We start from the raw sequence: 23,825 nt of genomic DNA, 5'->3' as shown, positions 1-23,825 counted from the left end.
GGGTCCTGGGTTCCTCCTGGTGCACGACAATGCCCGGCCTCATGTAGCGAGAGTATGCAGGCAGTTCCTGGATGATGAAGGAATTGATACCATTGAATGGCCCCCACGCTCGCCTGACCTAAATCCAATAGAACACCTCTGGGCCAGGTTGCACCTGAGACTGTCCAGGAGCTCAGTGATGCCCTGGTCCAGATCTGGGAGGAAATACCCCAGGACACCATCCGTCGTCTCATTAGGAGCATGCCCCGACGTTGTCAGGCATGCATACAAGCCTGTGGGGGCCATACAAACTACTGAGTACCATTTTGAGTTGCTGCAATGAAATTTCAGCAAAATGAACTAGTCTGCTGCATCATTTTTTCACTTTCATTTTCGGGGTGTCTTTGAATTTAGTCCTCTGTAGGTTGATAATTTTCATTTCCATCAAACGATGTGGCATCCTTTCATTTCTAACACATTACCCAGTCCATATCAGTATAGATATCCAGCATGATATTTTTCCCCTTTGAGATCTGATGTGTTTTCAAAGTGTTCCTTTAATTTTTTTGAGCAGTGTATATGTATGTTTGGGGAAACATCTTGCAGATGGAGTAAACTATTCTCTCTGCATTTGACTCCTGATGTGTCCTTGACTTTAAACGTGGAATAAACGCACAGGTAATGTTTGTAGTGTCTATATTTCAGAAGTGTTCTTACAGCTGTGGCAGGTCGCTCCGCTGTAGCCTGTGGCAGAACAGTTGCAGTGAAACGTGCTCCATGACTGCGAGCATTTCCCTCCATGTTCACAATGACTCGGGGAGCATCTGGTGTAAAAAAACATGAAAATGAAAAATCATATTTGATGTTTGATCTCAAGGACAATAAGATACAGAGAAACACAATCATTCAGCATTACACATGCAGCCTTTGTAGAGAGTTATGCACAAAGTGAAAACCTTGCTGTTGGCTTTATCTGATCCTAGAGTTGGAAAAGCACATGGTGATATTGTCGTATGCACTTTTACAAGAAATATATACAAGAAATTTTGACAGTACACTCTTAGAAGGTTCTATATAGAACTTTAAAGGGTTCCGTCAGGCACTTCATATATAGAACTTTTTAAGGGTTCCCATCATAGGGTCATATTATGGATTTAGTTTTAATTAAATAATTTTGTTTTAATTTAATTCATTAAATTGTATGAATTTCTCCTTATATAAAGCCTTTTGGCACCAAGCGTTCTTTAAAATAGAGTCTAGATCCGTAGGGTTCTATATAGAACCCCATTAAACCATTTTGTTAAAAGTGTATGGCAGTCACATGTAAATCTTAAGCTATTGAATCAAAGCATGTGCAACAGGACACATTAGACTAACAGGACATTATCTGATGTAAGAAATTACTATTATAGCTACATTTACATGCACCCAAAACACTGAAAAGCCCTCATGTAAATACCCCAATCAATCGGAAATAATCTGATCAACAGGAAAAAATTAAACACTATTAATCTATTTTCTCAATTGGATTCAAAAATACTTTATACATTTGCAAAGTGCAGTAATCCATACGTTTACAACATTTAGTGTTCATATAAACAGAACTTTCAGAATCTAAAATCGGATTGGATTCATTGTGTAAACATACTGATCGTGTTTTGGAGTACATTGTAAAAAAGTTGAGCTAACTTGAAAAAGTAAGGCACACTATCGCTTTGAACTTGTTAAGTTAACTCAACTAATTTGCTCCAATTAAAGTCAACTTAAATACATTTGTACATCTCATGAGTAACAGGTAGTGTTTTAAACTTACTACAAGGTATGAACATTATTTTCCTCACATTTTACCCTGGCAAATATATTGCATACAAAAGTTGCAAAGAGATGCACACATACCTCAACACAAATCTCAAACATAGTGATTATCAACAACTGTAATTCAGTAAAAATATGAACTCTGAACCAAAAGACAGCTAAATAACAGTGACAACAACAGCAGCAGCAGTATAAATCAAGCCAGTAAATGCAACGCAACGATAATTTTAATAATATATTTTCAAGCTGCGATGCATTGATCAATGTAAAATCACTTAGTAAAGTCACAGCACACCTGGTTTGAGGAATCATTCATGTCTGGAGCTCAAATGCATATTCATGTGCACTTTTAGTGACATGAACGAGAAATGCAGTATGACAGTCGCATGTAAATCGCAGGGAAATACATGGCCATTGCTCTAGGAGCAGAATCAAAGAATGCACAACAGGACATTATTTGAAGTAAAAAATGAACATCATTGTGTTTTGAAGGTAACACTTGGTCAATTGGTCCATTTAGATATTCTACTAACTATAAGTAACTTTGCAACATGTCAACTAACTCTCATTAGAGTATTAGAAGACTGTCTGCTTAATATCTGCAAACACTTTAGTTTGATGCTCTCAACAGACATTCTACTAACCTAACTAAACTTATTTTACTAACCCGAACCCTAACCAAACAGTTTATTAAAGGGATAGTTCACCCAAAAATGAAAATTATCTCATGATTTACTCATCCTCAAGCCATCCTAGATGTATATGACTATCTTCTTTCACAACCATTATAAACCGTGGAGGACTAATGATATTTTTAAAAATATCTCCGACTGTTTTCGTCTGAAAGAAGATAGTCATATACACCTAGGATGGTTTGAGGGTGAGTAAATCATGGGGTAATTTTCATTTTTGTGTGAACTATCCCTTTAACAGTCTGCTTCAGTCTACTAAAACTCCAATGAAAATTAGTTGATATGTAGTTGCAAAGTTGCTTATAGTTAGTAGTGGAGTAGTAAGTGGACTATCAAAATAAAATGTTACCGTTTAAGTACGCAAATCAATATTAAATATGAATTATTAAGCAAGCAAATAAATTACATAATTTTGGGTCTGTTTCTCACATTTATATTTTCTTCGTATGACTTCAGAAGACCTGGATAACAAGAACGTTTACATAACTCTTTGTTTACATAACGTTTACATAACACTCTGATGTGAGACAATCAAAATCATGAGTATACTTCATTATTATAATCATAAATCTACATGTATCTCTTTGACTTCATTTACATAAAGATATCCTAGAAGCACAAACAGCCTGTTTAATTCAGAGAGAGCATGAAAAATGGGCATGAACAACTAAATTACAGTTCAGAATGTACCTTGCAGAATCAACAAATTGTTAATTATTTAAACAAAGAGGGACTATAAAAATTGCATGGTGTTTTTTTATTCAGTACTCAAATCTGAATCCCTGAAAATCTATTAATGAAACTATTAAGCTTTAATTATTAACATGTTCTGCAGGGTGTACATAAACTTATGACCACAACTGTATGTTTTTGGTGCAAGAAACCTCAACTAACTCATCTGATCACTTAGTAAAGTACCAGAACACCTGATTTGAGGAATCATTCATGTCTGGAGCTCAAACGCCGCAGGACGACGCACACACTGAACTTTAATACTTTGTATTAGAGGTTTCATCACACCATTAACCTCAAGATTGACTTTGCAAACACCACTAATAAACATTTATGCCACGTTGCTTTGATTTAGAAGCTATAAACTTTCGCTAAGAGCAAAGCAAGGTTAACCAAGTGACTCAAAGCAGCCTCTTCGACCACAAACACCTTCCAGTTTCTCTTTGTTAAGCGAATCCTTTCTAGTCAGAATAAATGTCCTTGCCCAAGCCGAAAAACAATTCCCTGCCTCTCCCATCTCTCCCGGGAATGCCAGCGGATTATATGCATGCTCGCATTACTAGCGCTCACTTTACCGACGACATCTTTCACCAGATTTCCATTTGTGGCCACAATGATGGTCTTAGAGGATCCATTCAAACACTCTTTGTTCTGCTTTAGGTGGCCAGGACAGATACACTCTCCGCTCCGGTTTCATGCTTTGTAGCTTTATAATCGGAACAGGATCGAGTGCGTCTTTCATTCCGTTTAAAACGGACACTTCAAACCGAGGGAAAAAAATGAAACCACACTTTTTGGCTCACATGCGCTGATGGCATACTGAGAGCCACGTCTCTTTGTTGGCTCGGATCCCATCAGAGCTTTTCAAGCCCTTCGCAGGGACACAACTGAACCGCAGCGGTCGGCTTCACACAGGGCCGCGGCGCAGTCGGACTCCTCTGTTCTTCTGTAATCTGCCTTCACGAGTAATGATCAGACTTCACTGACTGTCACACACAGAGACGGACCAAGAAACATGCAGAAAGGATAAATCCAAGCACGACTTGCCAAACAGTCGCGTTTTCTGTGATGAGATAATCCTCAGAGACAGACAATACACGAATCACAAACAAAACACATGTAAAGGATCTCAGTGTCTATAAATAAACACTGTAAAAAGAAGGCGCCGAATTTCGACCTTCATTGCCTTTCTTTTTACTACCGTTTAGAAGTTTGGGTTTCTGAAAAAGTCTCTTCTGCTGAATTTATTTGATTAAAAATATAGTAAAAACAGCAATATTGTGAAATATTATTACAATTTGAAATAACTCTTTTCTATTTGAATATATTATGTAAAATGTAATTTATTCCTGTGACCAAAGCTGAATTTTCAGCATCATTACTCCAGTCTCCATATGCTGATTTGCTGCTCAACAAACATTTCTTCTTATTATTATCAATGTTGAAAACAGTTGTGCTGCTTTATATTTTTGTGGAAACCATGATACATTTTCCCAGGATTCTTTGAGGAATAGAAAGTTCAAAAGAACAGTATTTATTTGAAATAGAAATCTTTTGTAACACTATAAATGTCTTTACTGTCACTTTTGAGCAATTTAATGTGTCCTTGCTGAATAAAAGTATTCATTTAAAAAAAATTCTTACTGACCCCAAATGTTAGTCAAGGTCTGGTTTCTTACAGCGTAAGATGTTTTACATGACCATTTTACATCTTCTCTGTGATGTTTAGGTGAGAAACAAAGTACACAAACCCAGTTTGTTAAAGGAATAGCAAGATATTAAATTTTCATGAAAGATTTTGAAGACAAACATATGCACATGCACTGATGAATCATTCACAATAAGAACAGGAACATGTATAAATCCAGTAAATAGGGTCAAGTTTCAATTGTGTGGTGACTTTAATCTTGGACAAATGATTTTTGAAGAAATGAGGTCTCAGCTAATGAAAATGGCTTGACATCTGGGAATATGATTTTCTACTAGCATCTCTGCCTGAAGGACACATACTAGGACAATGGAGATGACAGGGAAATACAAGAAACAAGATTGTTTAAAAATCCAGATTTCACAGGAAAAACAAACACTTCCTTCTTTAAGTCACATGCTGCCATCTGCGAATGACAATAATACAAATCTAGTATTTTAAGTTAGAAACTTAAACAGTTCAACTTAAGATGGCTGTATTCTGCTCCATTGCCTTGCGCTCTCGCTAGCGTTTGTGAATGAAAGAACGTGCTTTCATTCAAGAAAGAAAACCAATCACAATTCAGTATGCAAATACATGCAAGAAGAATCCCAAACAGAATTCAGAAAAGAAAACTGCTACAGTGACATCATCATTGTTAGTTACATTTTGAATCACAAACATTCTATAAATGTAAGTCAATGGGAGAGTTTCAAAAAAATGGAACTGAAAAGTAACATTTCCTGAGCGTGTTTCTTTCCTGAATACTTCCATTGGTCAGGCAAATCTTTAAATTTCTTAAAGTCCTTATATTAAATTCTCACATTTAAACAAGTTTTCCTGTGAAAATAATTTCTCTTTATGCCTAAAAAATAGCTTGAATGTAACTCTACACACTTGCTGTTTTTAGTATCATGAATATGCAAATTATCCCTGCCTCCACTCAATCACACCAGCTCAGACTACCTGCTCCACTCAGTCAGCTGTAGCAAACGCTACACAATGGCAAGTGGAAATATTGGTTTAATTCAGCTATATATGTTTGAACCAGAAAGTGATTCAGAAGAAGAAGAGCAAAAGCATATTATTCAGGGTCGTCTACAAGTCAATGTATCAGAATGGTAATGTGTTTTATGTATCGCCCTCTACAACGTCGGACACATAACGGTAATTGATATGATTAGCCTTTGGCTTGACTACGTTATCAAACAGCTAGTAATGCATTGCTAATGTTACAAAACCATATTCCTGTTCTTCATCTCAGAGTTAGACAGCTGCCTTCTAAAAATCAGCATCCTTAGAAAAGCTTTGAACATCATGGAAAGTGAGTGGAGAAAAGCCCTGCATGGTTACATGTTTGTGACGGTAGGAAATTGGTGGTTTTGAACCACGTTTTTGAGACTGTCTTTGGTGCACTGCAGTTTTAAGGAGAAAATACTCAGCAATGGTGTTGACTGATGGATATTCACAAGGTTTGTCTTAATATCAGACATATAAACTTGAAGACTTAAAGACATAAACAACATTAAAAACTTAATTTTCACCACAGGGGGTCTTTAAAAAGTATACATTTGCAACATATGTATATTTTTATACAACAGTTCATTCTGGTTCTCGTATCTGATTGGCTGAGAGGTCTTTCCAGCCATGCGACATTCTACCAGTATTGCCACAGGAACCGTTTCACCGCTTGAATCACTCCGCTTTCAGTATTCTCACATCGAGTGTCATGGTGGACGAGCAAACCCACCATATTTTTATAGATACTACTGTTATTTTCTAACAGAATTTAGTTGAGAATGTAGTTGTTTATACCTCAGATATCTGGTTTATATGTAAACATAGCACCTTTTTGAAAATTAGACGCTTTAGAAATTAAAAAGTTTAGAAATTAGAAAATTAGAAAGTTTAGACGCTTTCAGAGATGTGAGCGACCGTTCAGTGCTCATGTACCCGCAGAGAACAGCTTCATCTCAGCCAGTCCTTAGGGAATTTTCTGCTGGCTTTAATGTAGATAGTGGTTAAACATGAGGTATAATTTGTTTTGGGTATATCAAACGAGCAATCTTTGGTCTTATTAATCTATTACTTGTTCCAGAGCTAATAGATTTGGCTTAAGGGCTATATTAAGTTTCATAACTTTAAATTTACATTGAGATTAAATCATGTACTAACTAGAGCGCTGTTGTTAATTTAAATATTATTGTTCAATATATTATATTTTATATAAATAACATGCCGTAGTTTTTGATATTGAGAAAGAGTCTGTTAGTGATTTTGACTTCAGTGAAAGTTACATTAATACGGCATTAGATGGCGGCAGTGACTGTCTTTATGATAAGTCAGTTGCAAAGACTTTTATATTGAAATGGACTGAAACCAGCAAACAAGGACATTGTTTATACTTTAAACAACATCTTATGAGACGCATTTGACAAATGCATTGACTAATCTTATTAAATGTTAAAAGGACAAAGATATAGTTTTTCTCAGTGGACATTCAAACTGATTTTGTGATTATGAATATAAGATTGACCTGAAGAATATCAGCTAGATGCAGGTAATGCATATCAGCATATGCATAAGGCTCTATATCAGCACGGCTGTGATTTGGCTGTAGTTGTGATAGACCGTGCTGATATAGAGCCATATCGCACAGCTACGAGTATATATATATATATATATATATATTTTACACAAAAATATATAGGAAAAAACTGAAATTATCTATGAAACAGCTTGAAAGGAATCTGCATGTTTTGTGGTGAAGGATATAAGAGGAATTTCAATGCGCCACTCGCCTCCCAAGCAATAAACCTAGATCAAACACAAAAAGTCCCTCAGACAGAAAACTGCCTCTGCTGCGGGACAGAATAGAAAATAAATCTATTCAAGCAGAATGTGTGTGAGGGCAGCGAGCTCTGCACATCTGAACAGAGAACAAAATGACAACAGCTCTGAGCAGCAGCTTGACGGCATCGAAACACACATGCCCCACGCTGCCCTTCCCATCCCTCCATGAATACTCAACCCTCCTCGACGGCAGCCAAAGGTCGCTCGTCATGACCCTAATCACAAAGAGGTGACTACCAACGACGGCCCGCAGAGCTGAAGTCACCTTCTGAAAGACAAGTGCAGCAGGTGTTCAGGGGAAAGGCACGCATCTCCATGACGCTTTTTTGATGCATTTCTTTGGGCCGCAAGGGGAACCTGACAAGAGCTGGAAGGAGACAGACTCGCACTTTCAGCCTGGGGGTCAGAGGTCAAACGGAGGAAATTAGGACGGACAGAAACCAGGCCAACGACTCAACCTTAAGTTGACCTTATCAGCAGCAAATAGCAAAGAGAGAGATGAGATGCAGAAATGCAAACATGCAACATTTTTAACAACTCAACACTGAAAACAGGCTCATTTAAAGCTGAAGTGGGTAATATTGTTCATTTTAAATGGTCAACAACCAAATCTAGGTAACTTTTTAAACGGCTGACAGTTATTGTGTTCTTATTAATGTATTTCAGCCGAGAAATTGGTTTTCGGTAGCAGAAATTTCAGTGCATCGCTAATAATACTAATAATGCTAACACTAATACATGTTATTTGTAATGAGTCTTTCTAATACCCAAGATGCTATAATACATCTCAAAAAACAGCAAAATAATACATAATATGTGATAGATAATAACAATAATTATTAAACATTAAAAAGCTTTACAAAAAGATGTGTTTTGAGCAGTTGATGTGTTCCACTGTGACTGTACAGCATCACTCCTCCACTGTGATTCAGACACCTAAATCGGCTATTTCAGATGCAGAAAGCATGATGAACTATGCGTCATGTCTTGATATATGACCTGCTATAAAGCTTTCAACATCGTTTGGTCATCATTTAATGCATTTTACTGCTGCCATGATCAATAGAAAGTGCAGAAAACATCAAATGAAATTGAGATTCCTGTTTTCGGTGGTCACTAATGGCACAATGTTAATTGCACCCGGCAAATAGCGCTGACTTCTGCGAATATGGCACAAGACTCATTTGCATACAAAGGAGGCGTGTTGGTGCTGAAAAGAATGACAAAGACTTAATTTACTGTAAAGACTCATGACTCAGCACTGCTCCAGCACATTCAGCACCTGCTTAAGCTGAAACAAAACTGTTGAGTGAACTCACGCCTGTGGCTCTTTCAAATCATTACTGTGTGTTTGAGCCTCCCGACTAGCAGTGACAACCCAGACTCAACCAACGACTTTCTAAACAGCTCTGGCAAGGCATTATAGGTTCTAAATGTCTTTAGGCTGCAATGTGTTTCATGCTTTTACTAGGGGTGTGACGAGACAGTTAGCTCATGAGACGAGACGAGATACGTGTGGGGTGTTGAAATTGCGTTTGAATGCGCGCTCGCATTTTACTTTTGCTTTCGATTTTGTGATCACGCGTACTCTGTGAATAGGGAGCGCTGAGTGTGCATTCTACAAGATAAAATATGTGTAAGACACTTTTAGGCTCTGTTGTGCAACGAATCCTCCGCCATGGTCTTGTCAGTCATCTTGTCCCTTACTCTCGTCACATGATCAGTGAACTCTGATTCCTGCTGCACTACATACATACACTACATATGAGGTTTTTATTTTTCTATAAAAAGCAAAATGACAGTGGAGGAGTAATGTAAACGTAGCGGTGGCATATTCTATCCTAATTTCTCCCTCACGGCAATATCGCAAGATTGCTTTTCACCTCGTTGAGAAATCTCGTCACATTTTAATCTGTGGCATGAAAAACTGTTACTAATGTCAAGAACTACAATAAATATTCATATGAACAAGTATAAAAAAAATCTAAATTATGATTATTTAAATCAGTGGGTCATGACCCAAAAATGAGTTGCAAAATCAAAATGCTATAAAAAATAAAAGGATAAATGCAATAATAAAATGCATCTAACTACAGTATATACTCCTGCATAGTTAGGATAGTAAAATGCATAAATAAATAATTTATTATTAAATGGACATATTGCTTATATTGCACAACATATTGCTTATCTTTGTTTGTTTATGAGGTACTTTAAAGCAGAAAATTTAGTGTTGAATTCAAAGGCTCCAGATGCTTCAATGATCAATAATATCATTTGAAAACATAAAATGCAATTATCTTAATTATCAGCAATTATGTAATCAATTTTGCATGTGAGCCATATACCGTTCAAACATTTGGGGTCAGTTAATGTTTTTGGAAGAAGTCTTTTATGCTTACCAAGGCTTCATTTATTTGATCAAAAATACAGAAAAAAACAGTCATATTGTGAAATATTTTTACTATTTAAAAGAACTGATTTCTATTTTAATATATTTTAAAAAGTAATTTATTCCTGTGATCAAAGCTGAATTTTCAGCATCATTACTCCAGTCTTCAGTGTCACATGATCCTTCAGAAATCATTCTGATATGCTGACTTGCTGCTCAAGAAACATTTCTCAATATTATCAATGTTAAAAACAGTTGTGCTGCTTCATATTTTTGTGAAAACTGTGATGCATTTTCTCAGGATTCTTTGATGAATACAAAGGTCAAAAGAACAGCATTTATTTGAAATCGAAACCTTTTGTAACATTATAAATGTCACTTTTGATCAATGTAATGCTTCCTTGCTGAATAAAAGTATTAATTTATGATCCCAAACTTTTAAACAGTAATGTGCATTACTTTAAGAACATTTTGTGGTGACACTGAAACAATGGAAAGGGAACAAAAGTGTACTAGAAAAATGCAAAATGAGAATTAGTATGACATGGAGATGATTAGTGGGGCAGTAGAACAGGAAACGCTGCAGAACGGGACACTGTTGTGTGACTCAAACCAATGCAGTATTGTTGAAATAATGAGGCAGTTCTGCATAAACACAAAACACAGGATCTGTGGGCATGTGGCTCTTTTACTGCGGTGAGAGGGTGTATGAATGGATGCGACTCCACAGTGTGCATGATAAATAGTTCAACTTCACAACTATTGCATCTTTCTGTTTTGTTTCTTTTTGTGGCGATGCACTTTCACAGCTTAATTCTGAGCTTTAAAGTAACCGAATGAGAACAGGCCTTATTCACTTCATCATCAAAAATCACTATTACTACTGCTCACAATTAGTGTTAGTGATTAGTAAAGTATTAAATCTAGGTGAGCAACTCATCTCCACCACCAAAAACACACTAGCAACAATTCAAAACACGTAAGCAACAACCCTCAAATCAAAACAGTGATTGGCTCTTTAAGCAGGTAGGTGGGACTTCATGTCAAGCATCGGTAATGATACTCTACACTTGATATGCTCTTCTTATCAAAAGCACAATAAAAGTTGTATTTCTCTAACCTTGAGTGTGAGTTCACATGTCTGAGATTCAGTGAAAGTGTCGACAATGCAAAAACTCCCTCTTTATTCTGTCCATTATTCACCTTTACAAAAACACTTACTCAGCACTTTAGTCAAAGTGAGCACTACATCACACACTGTTCCTCCCGCGTCACCGTATAATCACCCTACACACGAAAACATCTTCCTCAGGTGAACCTTCAGCTTGCCACGTTATTTAAGGACAGAAAAACTGAAACAATGAACAGCAGCTCAATATGGAAAACCGTGCAGTGTATACTGCAGTAATAAAATGCAGCATGCAAATACACATGTTAGAACATGTTTAGTTCAATGACAACACAATTTTCACAATTTTCTTAACATTTCATTTTCATTTCAAGTCTGAAGGGTAATGGACAGAAGGATAAAATCAATGCAAAATGTAAATAATAATCTACAACTAACTATATAATCATGTTTAGGACAGTAAAATAAACAAATATATATATTATTAAAAATAAAATAAAAATAAATATTTCACAAAAAAGAAAATAAAAATAAACATTTTACTAAAAAATAAATAAATAAATATTTTACTAAAAATAAAAATAAAGATTTTACTAAAAAATAAAAATAAATATTTTTTAAAACTAAATATAAAAATAAAAATAAACATTTTATTAAAAATAAATAAATAATTAAAAAATAAACATAAATATATATTTTACCAAACATAATAAATAAATAAATAAATAAATCCTATCCTATACTATCTTATTTATATCCAGTTATTGTAATTATGAATTAATTTATTTTATTAATAAATAAATTTGCTGTATTAGGAATGGAAGGTCAAGTCTAGTATATTACATAATGGCATACAGTATCAATGCATACAAATATGTAAAATAATATGTAAAACAAAATGAGTATGCAAAAGTATGCAAATATAACTTTTTTTTAACATGCTTGCATATTTAATTCAGTGAGTGGCATCCAGTTATCTTCTCTGCATTTTAAATCCAATTTTGTGCACAATTTTCTGAACGCAAAAAATTAAATGCAACTGTATAATTGTGCAAAGTTAGGATAGTAAAATGAATATATAAAAATCAATGCATACAAAAAAAGTGAATACTGTGCACAGTGTACATAATATATACTGCTACTTCTGAACACATGCACTGATCGATTTACACTAGTACAAGGTCATCTTCTGTCATCCAAACTAAACCAAACAACAGCAGCGCCATCAGCCTTCACTGTAAGCACACGTCAGCTCTCTGCTTCCCTCATATTATCTTTGATCTGGGGTTAATAAACCGCTCTGCTTTGGTCTAGTCCACACTTAGACTCATTTTGCACAGGGCCCGTGGGTTCACATGAGGCACATGTAAAGCCAATGAGAGCTGCTGCCATCCCATATTTCTTAGTTATGGGCAGCAATGTTATTTGAGAACAACCTACAGCCCTTTTCCAGAGGTAATAACCCTCACAGTGGAGCTGCTGTTTCTGCCTGGAGTGAGAGGACATCACCCACGGTCTGCCCTCGTCTCATGCCTGCAGACTCAATAACACTGCGTGCGTTAATGAGAGCGGAGAGCTACCGAACTCGATTCAACCCCGCCATTCGTGCTTTCAGAGCACAACCACTGACGCTAGTGCTTGATGTGCTAAACTACATTACCAAAAGTGTATGCATGATTTATGTGTTCTGTTTTCACAGTATTTAATGCAGCATTTAAAAAACCAAGTAGCATCTTAGGCTGAAAATATATGTCAGAATTATAATGTTAAATGGGCTGTGTGTAGAATTCAGAAACTCTTGTTATTAGTGACACCGGTGGCCGTTAAGTGAACTGCAGCCAGGAACTTACTACTTGTGCTCGCATATGTACAAGAGACTGACTGCGTAGTGCTGAACCCATACTGTAATTGTTAAAATTTCCAAGGATTAGCATTCTCCCCTAAAAGTGATCAGGCAGACCAAACCGTAAGTCGTAGAGACGTAAACTTTGAGGGCTGGTAGTACTCGCACCATCTACAACGTCACCAAGGCTCACCCTGATCAGCCTGACGGGGGCGCTACAGCGGTCAAAGGTACGAAATGGCTCATAACTCCTGAACCGTTGGGCGTAAGCTCATTTAGCTCAAGATGAAGGATTCTAAAATTTTGGGTATTTTGGATTTTTCGAAAAACCTACTTTTGTGAACGAGTCCTTGGTTTTTGGCCCAATCGGAACCAAACAGTGCAGCAAGATGTGTTTACGTGTGTAAAGGATTGTGTATCACATGATTTTTCGCACACGCCCACGACATTGGTATCACATGGTAGAACTCCTCATTCTGAGCAACTTTTCCTCTAGGACCACGGCTGTCCATCAAATCATTCGCTAAATATTGGAGATTTCATAAACTAACTTTGGCGAACTGAATAATATTAAAAAAACACAAATCAATCATTATTTAGGCATCAAAAATGCATGAAAAATGGATATTTATTCTGAGATGTTAAATATTATATTTAACAGTGTTTTTTTACAGTATTAGTGTTTTAAAGATTAACTTTAAATGAGCATTACATGATGGCAAATAACATCTAAGAGTAAAAATAGGTGAAAAGAGCATGCACAATTAAATATCCAATACTGTAAGCTGAATATTTAATTGTGCATGCTCATTTACCATATTTTTACATTTAGATTACTTTTGCCTAATACTAATTATAAATAATAATAAAAAATCTAATATGATACCAGTATACCATGCAACCCCAAGTGATGTTTGTGCTGTAGAAATGACACACTTCATCTTTAAACTGTAACTTGTTTTTTTGTTTTTTTTATTAATAATATTATTTGAATATTTTAAAAAATAATATTTCATATTTTTTAATAAAAAAATAATAATAAAATAAAAAAAGCTCGGAAGACTTTCCCACTAAAAAAGTAAAAGAGCAACTCTCCTTAACAAGCTACACAATTTGAGATCACAAATGGTGCAGAATGAGTCTGTTCAAATCATTCTATCACTCTATACTGCAACAGCTTTGCAAACATCACTAAAAACACAATAAACCAAAAAACATTTAAACAAACAAACAAAAAGATATCCCACAAGTCTTCAGAGTGCTGAACAAGTGTGACAGACGAGACCTTTCAGAATGTAAACGAGTGCCCAGAGGCAACGCAACTTTCAGAGACAACAAAATCTACATCTGCATCAAGTGTCACCAGTGGTACTTTCAAAAACAACAACAACATTCACTTGAGATATAAGTGTGTGTGCCACAGGTTCCCCTTCACTTTGAATTGCTCGGTCACAACAGTGCATTTAGCGTCTATCAAAAACAAAGAAAAAAGAAAAAGAGCCTCGTCTTCAAGAGATTTACTTCAGTCTGAAAGCAAATAAACCGATTTCTGCATCGAGCCAAATCAACCAAACATTCACTGTCATGAAACTAATAGCAGAGAACAGAGAACACACAAATATATTGCAGTATATACCAAAAACAGCCTACTATTTATTCAGACAGTATGTGAAACAGTGTGCAAAAGATAAAAGAGTCACTATTATTGTCAATCAAGCCCAATGCACTGCAATAAATACAGTCATTTTGCAATCCAGATATGTGTAAAAATATCTTATCTTTGGGAGTCTGACTAACTAGAAAGTTTATATCATATGTACAGTTTACATGCTGCATACTAGTAATAGACGGATATATCAGCATGGCCAATATTTGGTCATTTTGAGATCATTGGCACTGGCTGATAACCACGTCTACTTGGCAAAACAGAAACATTACATCCTCTTTTAGTGGCAAAATCTATAGACAGCCTTGTCGATGCAAAATAATATATAATATAAAACAATAATATGGTATAAAATGAGCATTAATTTTAGCAATTTCATCTCACCTGCCATTGAAAAAGGCATATTGCTCAACTAAGTTTTATCATTTTGAACTAAATTGTGAACAAAAGTTGAATTTAAAACAAAACACTAGGCTAAGTGTTCCATTTTAATTGATCAGATGGATAAATATTCAAATGAGGGCAGTTTCTTCCTGAGGCTCATCATCTGCATCTTTTAGCAAATCAGTATTCAGCTGCATTTCTCAGGCTAATTAATCGGTATATTTACATAATCAAGCCTAACGCATCTATTTGGCGAGGAAGAAAATGGAAAGCGGAACATTTTGCATGTTCACATAAAAGTGTAATTGACAGGAAGAGTGCTTACCTGTCAACTATCCCACACATGTCCATCTGTAGATTGCTAAAATTTCCAAACAACATCTGCTGCACTTTGATAAGATCCACTAAACCACTGTCCGTTTGGATGAGGCGCATGCATCCTTGGAAAACATTTAACGGGTTTCTGCACACAGAGCCGTCTTCCGTGTTTGGGCATCCTGCGGACAAAAACACTCACATTTTCACCCGATGCCAAATACACACAAAATAACTTTAAGCCATTGCAGCTGTTGTTGTTTTAGTATCATTAAAGGCATAATATGTAGGAGTGTTGGATTAAAAAATCCAAAAACCACTAGAACAATGTTATATATTTTGCTGACTTGTGTACTTACATTATCCCAAATGTTTGCAAGAATGTTTATATCCAGAGAAACTAATTGTTATATAGCTCAACACGTTTAGTTTTATTGTTTGAATCTCGTTTTCTTGATTATATTAATATGATATTCTAATATCAATCTAGCTTACTGCAGTGTGCAACAAGTATCTCACAGTAGCCGCCGAGCGAACGCACAGAGTAACGTTATAACACTGTTTTCAACACACTCAAATGTATCTAATATGATAAACAGTGCTGTGTTACCCCACATACACTTGACTGGAAGAAGTGGAAGCGACGACTGCGGCATAATAAAACTTCCGCTGCTCTCGAAGCGTGTGTCACGCGCGTCTCTCATTAGCAATCTCCAGCGGCCTCGTTCAGCTCCAACAGCACTCGGCTCTGCTCTGCTTCATACTACAGTAATGTTAATAATCTCATCCGTGAACATGATTTCTGTTTGAAGTCCTGTCGGATGCTTTTCCCCTGGCTGTGAGGTGAAGACGACATCTCCCATGATTCTGCGCTCATCATCAAGCTACACCTTTGATTTGAATAGGCGACCTCTAATGGCAAAAAGTTACATATTGTGCCTTTAAAATACTGTAATAGTATATTAATGTCTGAGTGTGTGTCCGTACTGTATGTGTGTGGGTTTGAGTGGAAGAGAGAGCGGGAGAAAGAGAGTATGTGCTTTCCGTACATAATAAAATGTAACTTTGTGGCAAAAAACATAGTCGTTTTCCTCCTATTGTTTACTATATTTATAGTGTTGTTGTGGGTTTTGGTTCTTTTGCTGTTGTAGGCTGTAAGGACCCTTGAAATAACTGAAATCATTTGGCGAAGTGATATGGATATGTAAAGTGGTCAAGACCCGCCTGGAACAATTGCACACCTAAGAATGTTTCTCAACCAATCAGATTCAAGCATTCAACAACAGCCCCGTAGTATAAATGTTCACACAATAATCCTATTCAAATCTATGTCATAAACAAGTTAGGTAAAAAGTAATCTAAAAGTAATCAGAATACATTATCTAAAATGTGTAATCCAATAGATTACGTGCTCTACTGCGGCCCAAGGGAAAAACATTGCAGACGAAACAGACTGCCATGCATGCAGAGATGGCGTTATACTCTCTCCAGAGTCTGAGCTAAAGGCAATTAAGCCACCAGCCTCCAGGAGCCGAGAGCGATTCAGCCCCAAACCGCTTGAAAGGTAAACGAATGTGCTTTTCTCAGCGGAAGGTGTGTGTTGAGTGACAAGACGGATTGATTAACGTGAAGGATTCGGCTTGTGTAGAGGGAAATTACTCCAAGCTAGCGTGTTGCTTTGTGTTAGCAGAAGGCGATGGATGGCTAAAGGTTGTTCTTACCGCCTAAGAATAGCTGGCTGTCAGGCGCGACAGGGAAGGAAGTGGACGCTGTAGAGCTGTCGGTTTTGTCTACGGTGACTGCGAGACGCCCTCGACGGACAACTAGCTCCACCGAGTGCCACTGACCATCATTTAAATTAGCACCTGTGGAAAAAGAACCAGCATTGTGGATCAGGCAAAAATAACAGACACTCAGCACTGCATTAGGAAGATTATTTTCAGCTTTCAGCATCAGACTTAATTTATATAGGGAATGGGATACTTGCAAAGTATAAATAACAAAATAAAAAAACTTATTTTATTTCAACATTTCACATTTTCATTTAAAGTTCTAAAATAACTAAAACTAAAAACTAAAATTTACACAGTATATCATATTTTATCAGACTACCAAGCGGTTTTTTTTTTTTTTGACATGTATCAAAAATGCAAAATAAATACATTTATTTAAATGATTAATTGCGATTAATCGCATCCAAAATAAAAGTTTGTGTTTACATAATATAAGTGTGTATACTGTGTATATTTATTATGTATATATAAAAACACACACATACATGCATTTATTTAAGAAATATTTATTATGTATACATGTATATTTATATTGATATATAATTTATATTATATGTAAATATAAATATTTTATATATAAATATAATATATTTTTGTTAAAAACACTATATGCATGCATGTGTGTGTATTTATATATACATAAAAAATATAGACAGTACACACACTTATATTATGTAAACACAAACTTTTAATTTTGGATGCGATTAATCGTGATTAATCATTTGACAGAACTAATTTACTTCCAAGATGATGCCTGGCTACCCAATGAGATCACGTGACAACAGTATATCATGCTACTGAAATGTTTGTGTTTGCATACTGCATACTATTTTGACTAAATAGCGGGCAGTGTGCCATATGTAAAGTACTTCAGTATTCTGCATTCATTTGGTTTATCAATAAAACCAGTTTTAGCCAGAAAGTTAAATACCTTTCCTAACTAAATTAATGCAAACGCATATTGCATTTGTTTGATTTTTTCATATAAACATGTTTATAATGCCACATGCTGCCATTCTCAGAGCAACAGGTGCCAATGATGTTGACTTTGTGCTACCCTTGCTTTTACTATCAAATAAACTGAAACTGTATATGTGCTTATATCTGATTTCAACCTGCTGTGATGTCCGTCATGATCCGTCCAGTCTTGTGGATCTGTAGTCGTGCTCTCGCCTCGCTCAGATAAAGCCACAGCGTTCCTGCATTATGCTGCAGGTCAAAGGTCATCAGAAGGCCCGCTTTGTTCCACGTTCTGAACTGCAGACTGACCGACATGCTTTCTCCAATGGAGACCCATGGCAAACTGAGGAAACTTCCAGGACTGGCAAACGTCACTGGCACATCAATGGATTCGGTGCATGTAAAGGTGACATTCCCCTATGAAAGCACAGAATATTGTAGTATAACCAAGACCAAACCATTTTTTTTTATACAAACTACATTTGTGAGAGTAAAGTACCGCAGCCATGACGTCTGCCTCGTAAATTATGCATTTGCCTTCCTGGCTGTTCCTGATACCACTGTCACGGTCATTACGACAATGAATTAAAGGGTTGGTAATTGGTTTAACCCCCAAATTCCCAAGACAGTGGTTGTAAAAAAAAAAAAAAAAAGAAAAAACCCTTGTATAATTGAGGAGAACATTGTAAGGGTCACAGAAATACAAAGCTCTCATTATGGAAAAATTAGGCAACCAACAACTGACAATTGCTAACAAGCCAAATAAAGCAGCCCGAAGACGTAACTGTATGGTAACACATGGTTTCTGCTTACTGCAATGGCCACTTGCTTCTCTTTGGCTCGATCAATCACGCTGATATCATTGTAAAGCACATTTTCCAAGCAGCCATGGAAGTTTCTCCTAGAATGGGATTTCTGGAGTCCAGCCAATGACGTACCACCAAAACTGATCTTGTGAAAGAAGGACAGATTCATGTCAGAAATCACACAGATTAATGGAGTGTTACGCATATAATATAAGCTAAACTCTGTCGATACTGCATCCAACAATTCCAAGCTCATCTTTATTTTATTTCCAGTGTGTCAAATGAACCTGAAAGCAACTCCTTCTTGATGCAATATTTGATTGGACAAAAGTTAATTGGATAATATGCACTTTTAAAAACATTTTTAAAATCTTTTCAACTCATCCATTAGTTCAGAAAACAATTAATAACAGCAATTAATATTATTTTAACATCTGTATGAAAAAATATATTATGTGAATAATAATTATTATTTGTATTAATAATAATAATAATAATAATAATTATTATCATTATTAATATTTCTTAATTTTATTGTTTATTTCTTATGTACCTTTCATGTCTACTATTCATTTATTTTAAGAATTTCAATATATTATATTAATTTTTCTTACCTTTTTCTTATTTTTTTATTTCTTATGTGCCTTTTTATGACCGCTTTATTTAAATCATTTTTATGTAAAGCACTTTGAAGTAATATTGCGTATGAAATGCGCTATGTAAATAAACTTGCCTTGAACATGATTCTAGTTTACTATAATATATGTGTTGAAATGAACATAAATTAGCAGTGTATCATAACAGAGTGAATTATTCAAAGTGAAATCTCTTACTAAACTAATTACACACGGACCTTCTAATTCTAGTTAACTGATGTTGTGTGTATAATTCATGTGTTCGCATGTTTGGTATGAGCAATTTAAAACGCTATGAGCTTCTCTGTAAATTATACTGGACTAATTGTGTGAAAGGTCGTTAACGGCTCACCTCGTTAATCTCAGAGTGACTCAAGTACTCAAGAAGCTGTAACTGCTGGGTGTTTTTGTCCACGGTGAAGTTAACTAGTCCTCGAACCCGCTCGATGCTGACGTGGTGCCAGTGCTGGTCGTCCAGCAGACTGCCTAGAGATACGAGAGGGTGAAAGTCCCCCGACGAACCCCTGCCTGAATCAAACACAGGATCATCTGTTGGTTAGGATGGCTTGTTGATGTAACAAATGTTTGGTCAAACCATAAACGTCTTTCAAAAAAAAAAATGACAATAGAAATAATGCAATGACCATTTCTATTTCTGAGATGTTAAAGTGTAAGTTCACACAAAAATGAAAATTCTGTCATTATTACTCACCCTCATGTTGTTCCACATCCATAAGACCTTTGTTCATCTTCGGAACACAAATTAAGATATTTTTGATGAAATCCGAGAGCTCTCTGACCCCTCCATAGAGAGCAATTTAAGTACCACTTTCAAGGTCCAGAAAGGTACTAAAGACATTGTTAAAATAGTCCACATGACAACCTTATTGTTATGAAGCGACAAGAATACTTTTTGTGCGCAAAAACAAACAAAAATAATGACTTCATTCAACAATTTCTCCTCTTCCCTGTAAGTCTTCTACACTGTTGACATTGTAAACACAGTGCAGTGCTTCCAGGTTCTACGTCAGAATGCCGACTCAGTATTGGCCGACGCCTGATCACGTGAGCAGCATGACACGTGCATGTGATGCTGACACAGGAGCCGGCCAATAATGAGCCGGTGTTCTGACGAAGAACCTGGAAGCGTTAAACGTAAATAGCGTAGGAGACTGACAGGGGAGAGAAGAAATTGTTGAATAAAGTCATTTTTTTTATTTGTTTTTGCACACAAAAAGTGTTCTTGTTGCTTCATTAAATTAAGGTTGAACCACGGTAGTCATATGGACTATTCTTTACTACTTTTCTGGGCCTAGACAGTGGTGGTTAAATTTCTGTCTATGGAGGAGTCAGAGAGCTCTCGGATTTCATCAAAAAGATCTTCATTTGTGTTCTGAAGATGAATGAAGGTAACTTTTTCTGCAGCAGTTTGTTTCTGATATAAAGAAGCGATATTGCCATCCAAGGGCATTGAAGGTACTATATCTTGTGCGTTTTGCCTTTACTCACCCAAACTTGTCAACAAGGCTACTTTACGTGAATGTGAGTGCATTAGCAGGTAGTTGCTGATCGCAGGTGTTTGATTTATTATATGAGGAAATGACTGCAGCTGGTGATGAGGCTCAAACCAGCACATACAGTAGACTTTGACTATTTAATTTTACTTAACATTGTTTTATTTATCCGCTATATTGACAAGACCTTTTTGATGGATATTGTTGTACTTATGACCTTTTTGTGCACTTGAGCTTAACTGAGACTTCAGAGTTTGTAGACGTTTAAAAGGTTGTTGTGTCGACCTTGATTTATTGCAATATTGAGGTGTTCAGTTTTATTTAGATTTTAGAAAATAAACTTGATTTTTCATCTTACAAATCAATTGTTTCTTATTTTCATCGGCATGTCTCTCAGGTGTTGAGGACTAGTGCATCTCCGAGCCTACATTCGGCATGAGTAAAATACTTAAGTACTGTTAAAATCAGATAATTTAAGACTTTTACTCAAGTCGTATTGGAATTGGTTACTTGTAACTTGTAGTGGAGTCATTTTTGATGTAAGGTATGTGTACTTTTACTCAAGTATGGTTTTCAGGTACTCTTTACACCTCTGACACTGAAATAGCTTTTTCTTGTAAAATGTACTCCAAAAATCTTTACGTTTACAAGAAGAAACATTTTTTTTTAAAAAGTGATGTTGCCTTGTCTGGTTGCCAAAGAAAGAGACAAGAGGCGAAAAACAATCTAAATATTAAGAAACTATAATACTATATCAGTGATATTAAAACAACACAGACATTTAGACCTACAAACATGCTACAGAATGACAGCGCAGCAGCTACATGCATGTTCTCCCTCGTATGTTTTACGTTACGCAACACATCTATCAATTATTCATCAGAGTTACAGTGGCGTGCAGCCGGTCATGCCGCTGGTCAGTTACCATCAGAATACCAACAAGCTCTGCTTTGTGTTTATGCACATGCGAGGACTGCTGTACGCTCTGATGTCATTTAACATTTAGTGTTTCGCTGCTCAATATTTCATGATCTTTGTTCCTTTCAGAAAGCAAGCAGAATGGCAGAATTGCTGCTCTCAGCCTTGACCTCTCATGTTCGCTTATACAACAATGATACTCATATTTTTGTTTGAAGAGCGGCTCTGATTAATGCCACGGGCACATGGAAAAATAATATATGACAACACTTTTTCAATCTGTCATCATCTGACAATGAGAAACGCCTGTCCTCTTCTGTTATCTCGGTAAAAGTGACCCTGAATTTGACAGTTTTTGCTTGAGGCTTTTACATTAGACATCAAGTGACGACCCAACAAAATACCAAAATTGTAAATGATTTTTCTTAAAGGGCGCTGCTAGTTAAGTTTTACTGATTGAATGTTCCAAAAAACTCATTTCCCCCCCCCCCCCCGTATTTGACATTGTTGTCTGTCAGTAACGCTCTGTTTAGTTCCTGTCTCTAAGAAAAGCACAATGTGCTCTGATTGGTCGGCTAGACCAGTGTGTTGTGATTGGTCAATCGCTTTGAGTGTGTTTGGGAAATGCCACGCCCTTTACGATAACTCTTACCACTGTAAACAAACTCTTCTGAAATGTTTACCACTGTCACCTGAAAGTCGTCCTGTTTATGCAATAGAAACATATTTTCTCCCAAAAATATGTCAGTTCTTAATATAACCATAAAAACACGAAGTAGAAGTGCTGCCAGAGCGTCAAAGCAGTAGGTGAAATAAAGCTGCTCTAAACATCTCAGCATCTGCACAGTTTATTTCACAGATCTGGAGTTGAGAGTGCCGTCTACTTTAAGGAGGTTATAAGTAAGGGTTTGAGGCTTTAAATAGTTACAGTTTTACACCAGCCAGTCACAGGTTGTGCAATAAACATTCAGGGTTTTAGCAGATTGTCTCGTTGATGTTAATTGACCTTATGTTGCATTGATGTTTGATATTCACATATGAATACATATAAGTGTTATTTTAGTATTATTTATAAAACCTAACATGGAAAAATCTAAATGATTCAAGTCAAAAATGTTATTTAACATTTGTTTAGTTTTAATTTATTTTTATTTCAGTTTAAATGTTGTAGTACTTTAAATCTTATTAGTTAGTTCCCATAGCAAAAATTCAAATTCATATCCACTGTGAATGTATTACTATACTGTATATATGTATGCATAATTAATGCATTATTTTTTAAAGACACATGAAAGGAACTTGAAATCAAAATGGTTTCTATTTACTTTCTTAATTCATGCTTCTGGTCTTATTGAAGCATGTATATATATATATATATACATTGAATTATCAAAAAAAAAAAAAAAAAAGATGTCTGTGGCAACCCCCAAAACAAACTTAATATCTGTATTTACGGTTATCGGATGGATGATGGAATTATGAAGTATTGGTCAATGCGGTCAGAACACTGTATATATTCAAATCCTAACAAAGTTTGGGGCAAAACATGAAGCATTGGAGCACAATATAAACAGACATTTTGATGAATGCAAACTACCAGCAAATAAAATAGTTTGGGATATAGGGCATAAATCTTCATGTCACAGCTTGTTTGCAGATGTATTATTCGGCACAGACAGCAGCAAGAGTTTGCCAGCGACTAACATCTGTCT

General features: G+C 35.9%; 1 protein-coding gene across 3 annotated transcripts in view; it reads right to left on the bottom strand.

Moving 5' to 3' along the window:
* The window catches only part of cntnap3 (contactin associated protein family member 3), a 122,765-nt gene that overhangs the window by 44,086 nt on the left and 54,854 nt on the right, over positions 1 to 23,825 (bottom strand). For all 3 annotated transcript variants that reach the window (XM_051909751.1, XM_051909753.1, XM_051909754.1), the window contains exons 6-11: positions 20,034 to 20,209; positions 19,054 to 19,191; positions 18,396 to 18,657; positions 17,209 to 17,352; positions 15,498 to 15,669; positions 697 to 803 (exon numbers count right to left, since the gene is read on the bottom strand). In XM_051909751.1, coding sequence (XP_051765711.1) covers positions 697 to 803; positions 15,498 to 15,669; positions 17,209 to 17,352; positions 18,396 to 18,657; positions 19,054 to 19,191; positions 20,034 to 20,209 — 999 coding nt within the window. The remainder of the gene's footprint in view (positions 1 to 696; positions 804 to 15,497; positions 15,670 to 17,208; positions 17,353 to 18,395; positions 18,658 to 19,053; positions 19,192 to 20,033; positions 20,210 to 23,825) is intronic.

The sequence above is a fragment of the Ctenopharyngodon idella genome, chromosome 10 (assembly GCF_019924925.1).
Source record: "Ctenopharyngodon idella isolate HZGC_01 chromosome 10, HZGC01, whole genome shotgun sequence".
In the NCBI taxonomy this organism is placed as follows: Eukaryota; Metazoa; Chordata; class Actinopteri; order Cypriniformes; family Xenocyprididae; genus Ctenopharyngodon; species Ctenopharyngodon idella.
The sequence above is the reverse complement of the archived record's forward strand: the minus strand, read 5'-3'. Positions and strand labels throughout refer to the sequence as shown.